This window comes from Procambarus clarkii, chromosome 52 (assembly GCF_040958095.1).
Source record: "Procambarus clarkii isolate CNS0578487 chromosome 52, FALCON_Pclarkii_2.0, whole genome shotgun sequence".
Taxonomy (NCBI): Eukaryota; Metazoa; Arthropoda; class Malacostraca; order Decapoda; family Cambaridae; genus Procambarus; species Procambarus clarkii.
In genome coordinates, this window is record NC_091201.1 from 18,293,495 (window position 1) to 18,296,131 (window position 2,637).

The window sequence follows — 2,637 nt, forward strand, 5'->3', positions numbered from 1 at the left end:
TACGAGCGGTGAGGGAGTTTAGGCGCTACACTTAAGCCCCATTCCAGGTTCCCAAGTCCTGACGTAATGCTCTGTGGTTATGTGAGAAGCCAATGACCTTCAAGATTCTCACTGAACACCTTAATATTTTCTTCTCCTACAACCCCTAATCTTTTTATATATATTTTATTATTTTGTTTATATTGTTTATATTCAGTTACACATACTTATTAAGACGGACATAATTTTGACATATACAGTCAACACAATCAAAAACAATACTTTATAATTATCACAGGAGTCAGTGGCCACATTAAGACGCTGATGGCCACAAGGGCGAGGCTGGAGGGTGTGGCCTCCGGTCCCCCTCTCGTGCATGACGCCAGGTGTTGACTGTAACTGTTGATGTGTGTTTATCTCAGAGCTGGTGTTAATTAATACGTTAATATGTTTGCGTAAATACGGACTCGTGAATGTGCTGGATTTAGTAAGAGATTCAAGAAAATTTGCTACGAGAATATTTTAACATTGTTCTACTAAAATATTAGAGACGTCGCTGGTCCCATCGACCTTCAGTAACTTCGGCCATGATTAAAATGTTTCATTGCTTGGCTGCTGACCTTGTCAGGGTCACGTGACAACATTCTCAGCTCCGGGAAGCTGGAGTATAAAAGGGACAGTCAGTCTCTTCACCTTCACACGCCTTCCTTCATCGCCCACGACAACACTGCAACCATGAAGGTTCTGGTGAGTACTAATACTCAACAATTACATGTGTAGTTTAGTAGAGTACACTAAACCATGAAGGTTCTGGTGGGTACTAATACTCAACAATTACATGTGTAGTTTAGTAGAGTACACTAAACCATGAAGGTTCTGGTGAGTACTAATACTCAACAATTACATGTGCAGTTTAGTAGAGTTCACTAAACCATGAAGGTTCTGGTGAGTACTAATACTCAACAATTACATGTGCACTATAGGGAAATAGTCAAATGTAAGTTCAACGTTTGAATAAATTTGAAGGTTTTGGTACAGTGGCTAACCAAGAAACTTGCTTTGCTCTAAAAACTTTGCTAAATATAAAACTTACTCCTAACAATACGTTTTCAAAACAAGATTTATATTTATGTAAGAAATTACGATACAGAATCAATAATCATTGTCATAATAATTTAGTAAAGCAAATCAGACATTTAAATATTATAAGTGTTTCACGAGCATGTGATTCGCGATCATTTTCTAAACAGTTATCTTGAGTGCCAGTGGAGAAAAATATGCTTGAGGGCATATTATGGTTAGGAGGACGAAAGAACTTCGTTTACGTGATCAATAACTGTATCCATGACAACCAAATAGTTACGTGTAATTGGTTTTAAAACGGTACCATAGCTTCCCCACCCCTAGGCACTTACGTTTGAAGAAAGTGTCCGATCAATAGACACTTGTGAGGTGACTAAGCTTCTGTCACTTCAAGGTTCACGCAGAACTATGCGGTGCTGAGAAACAATAAAACAAAAATTAATATTCCAAGCATTATATAATATAGCACCAGTTGCGTGAGGCATGAGAGTGAATGAGTGCCAATCTTTATTATAGTATTATTATAGTTTGAAAAACTGAGGTTGATCATTTATAAAGAAATAACTAAATCTCCTACAAATTAAAGATTCAGATATTTTACCCAAGTTTACGAAGTAGTTTTACTTCTAGGGTAAAACTTTACATAAAAACAGGGAAAATGAATACAGTTTCTATAAGCTCACTTTTTCTTACATGGCTCGTCACTCCTAAATGTTCATTATATGAAGAATTAACATTAAAATGTTTACTTTCATTTTCCTTGTCTTAGATCATCCTTCTCCAGCTAATGATATAATGTTGTGTGTACCGTCAGATCATCGTCCTGTTGGTGGGTCTGGCAACAGCAATGCCTCAACCAGAAGCTGACCCTAAAGCTGGCTTCGGTGGCTTAGGTCTCGGTCTCCCAGGTCTTGGTTACGGTCTCGGAGGTGGCTACGGTCTCGGAGGTGGCTACGGTCTCGGAGGAGGATATGGTCTTGGAGGTCTCGGCTACGGAGGATATGGTCTCGGAGGCCTTGGAGGTTATGGTCTTGGCGGTGGCCTGTACGGCTAAGAGACCAGACCTTCCTCCTGTAATATGAGCATCTTCATGTGTCTAAGAATTACATATCCTCTCGCTAATACAAATAAAATTACCTCTCCATCATGTATCAATACTGCATATCATCATTAGGAAAATAAACTTCTGAGCATCTGAAAATTTTTTGTCTCTGTTAAAAACCTCAATACACTTTGCATGTTTACTAGTTTATGTGATCATGTGTATTCACTTCCTTGCATGATCTCGCCTGTATTAATTCAGAGAAATATATAATCATTAATAAAATTAAGTAATGCCTTTGATCCAAACATATTAGTTTACACATTTTTTTTTATTTTTACTACTTTTTCAACTATTTCGTTCAGCGTTCGGATTTGCACCTGTCATCCTCTACATTTTTTTTAGTGAACCAGAATGATCATCCAGTCCATTCTCGCGAATGTTTATCACCATCATCTATAATTTTGGAGCCGAAAATTGTCCAAGACTAAAGTAAACTTCTGGTGTACATACACCATGTAGTTGGGTTCACC

General features: G+C 37.9%; 1 protein-coding gene across 1 annotated transcript; it reads left to right on the top strand.

The window, feature by feature from the left end:
- The first annotated feature begins 681 nt into the window (after positions 1 to 681).
- Positions 682 to 2,263, top strand: LOC123752170 (keratin-associated protein 6-1-like). The gene is made up of 2 exons (XM_045734232.2): positions 682 to 726; positions 1,877 to 2,263. The coding sequence occupies exons 1-2, from the start codon at positions 715 to 717 to the stop codon at positions 2,114 to 2,116; spliced, it is 252 nt and encodes an 83-aa protein (XP_045590188.2). The 5' UTR covers positions 682 to 714; the 3' UTR covers positions 2,117 to 2,263.
- The last annotated feature ends 374 nt before the right edge of the window (positions 2,264 to 2,637 follow it).